Raw genomic sequence first — 1080 nt, 5'->3', positions numbered from 1 at the left:
CGGATGGCTGTCTCCGGTGAAAGTCAACGGTTACCAGATACGATCCGAAGGACTAGCCTCGTGCAGAAAGGAAAACCCCGAATACCACTCGGGCATCACACCCGACAAATCGTTCCGCGTCGGGACTATCGCATCTTCGGCATCCTTCGGTGGCAACATAAAGAGTTTATCCTTTTTGATAAAACTGGACGAAAGCCGCAACGGACACGTTCTCACCGTTTTCGGATCCCTCGACTTTCTGTCGATATCGCTCGTGGACGACGGTCGTTTGAAGGTAGACGTGAACGCGGGTTCTGGAGACATGTCCTACACCAGTTCCGAACTCGTGAACGCCGGTCGATGGACTCGAATCTGACTGGATATCTCGGAAAGCTTGCTACGAGTGACCGTTGGTAAGGAATTAAAAGAGTGGAGCGAGTGGAAAGGGCTCGGTGGCGAATACACCGACCTTAACCTGGATGGAACCTACGCTGTAGGCGCTTACGGAGGACTCCCGGGTATAGCAGGGTGCATTTCTCCTTTCGAGGTTAACGGAAACCGATTCGAACCGAGCGGATTGGAATCATGCGAAACACCGAAACGGCCGGAGGAGATCGATCCAGCTGATAGCGTCTCCACCACGACCACAGCCGCTTCCACGACCACCGCAGCCTCAACTACCACAGCCGCTTACACGACCACCGCAGCCTCAACTACCACCGCAGCCTCAACGACCACAGCCGCTTCCACGACCACCGCAGCTTCCAAGACCACCGCAGCTTCCACGACCACCACAGCCTCAACTACCACCGCAGCCTCAACTACCACCGCAGCTTCCACGACCACCGCAGCCTCAACGACCACCGCCACTTCCACGACCACAGCCGCCTCAACTACCACCGCAGCCTCAACGACAACCGCAGACCCAACGACCACCGCAGCCTCAACTACCACAGCCGCTTCCACGACCACCGCAGCCGCCTCAACGACCTCCGCAGCCGCCTCAACGACCACCGCAGCCTCCAACACGACCACTGCCGGCGGCGACAAAAACTACATCACCCCCGACATGTCGTTTCGTGTAGAAAGCGAAAGAACGAT

At 57.3% G+C, this 1080-nt stretch overlaps 1 protein-coding gene across 1 annotated transcript; it reads left to right on the top strand.

Annotated features, from left to right (window-relative positions):
* The first annotated feature begins 339 nt into the window (after positions 1-339).
* Positions 340-1064, top strand: LOC117106062 (proline-rich proteoglycan 2-like). Its single transcript, XM_033247398.1, has 2 exons — positions 340-392; positions 527-1064. Exons 1-2 carry the CDS (start codon positions 340-342, stop codon positions 1062-1064), a joined length of 591 nt encoding a protein of 196 aa, XP_033103289.1.
* The last annotated feature ends 16 nt before the right edge of the window (positions 1065-1080 follow it).

Source organism: Anneissia japonica, unplaced genomic scaffold, assembly GCF_011630105.1.
Source record: "Anneissia japonica isolate Jap-2015-1 unplaced genomic scaffold, ASM1163010v1 scaffold158500_len1080_cov115, whole genome shotgun sequence".
Lineage (NCBI taxonomy): Eukaryota > Metazoa > Echinodermata > Crinoidea > Comatulida > Comatulidae > Anneissia > Anneissia japonica.
Note: the sequence above shows the minus strand (reverse complement) of the source record. Positions and strands in the feature narration are given on the sequence as shown.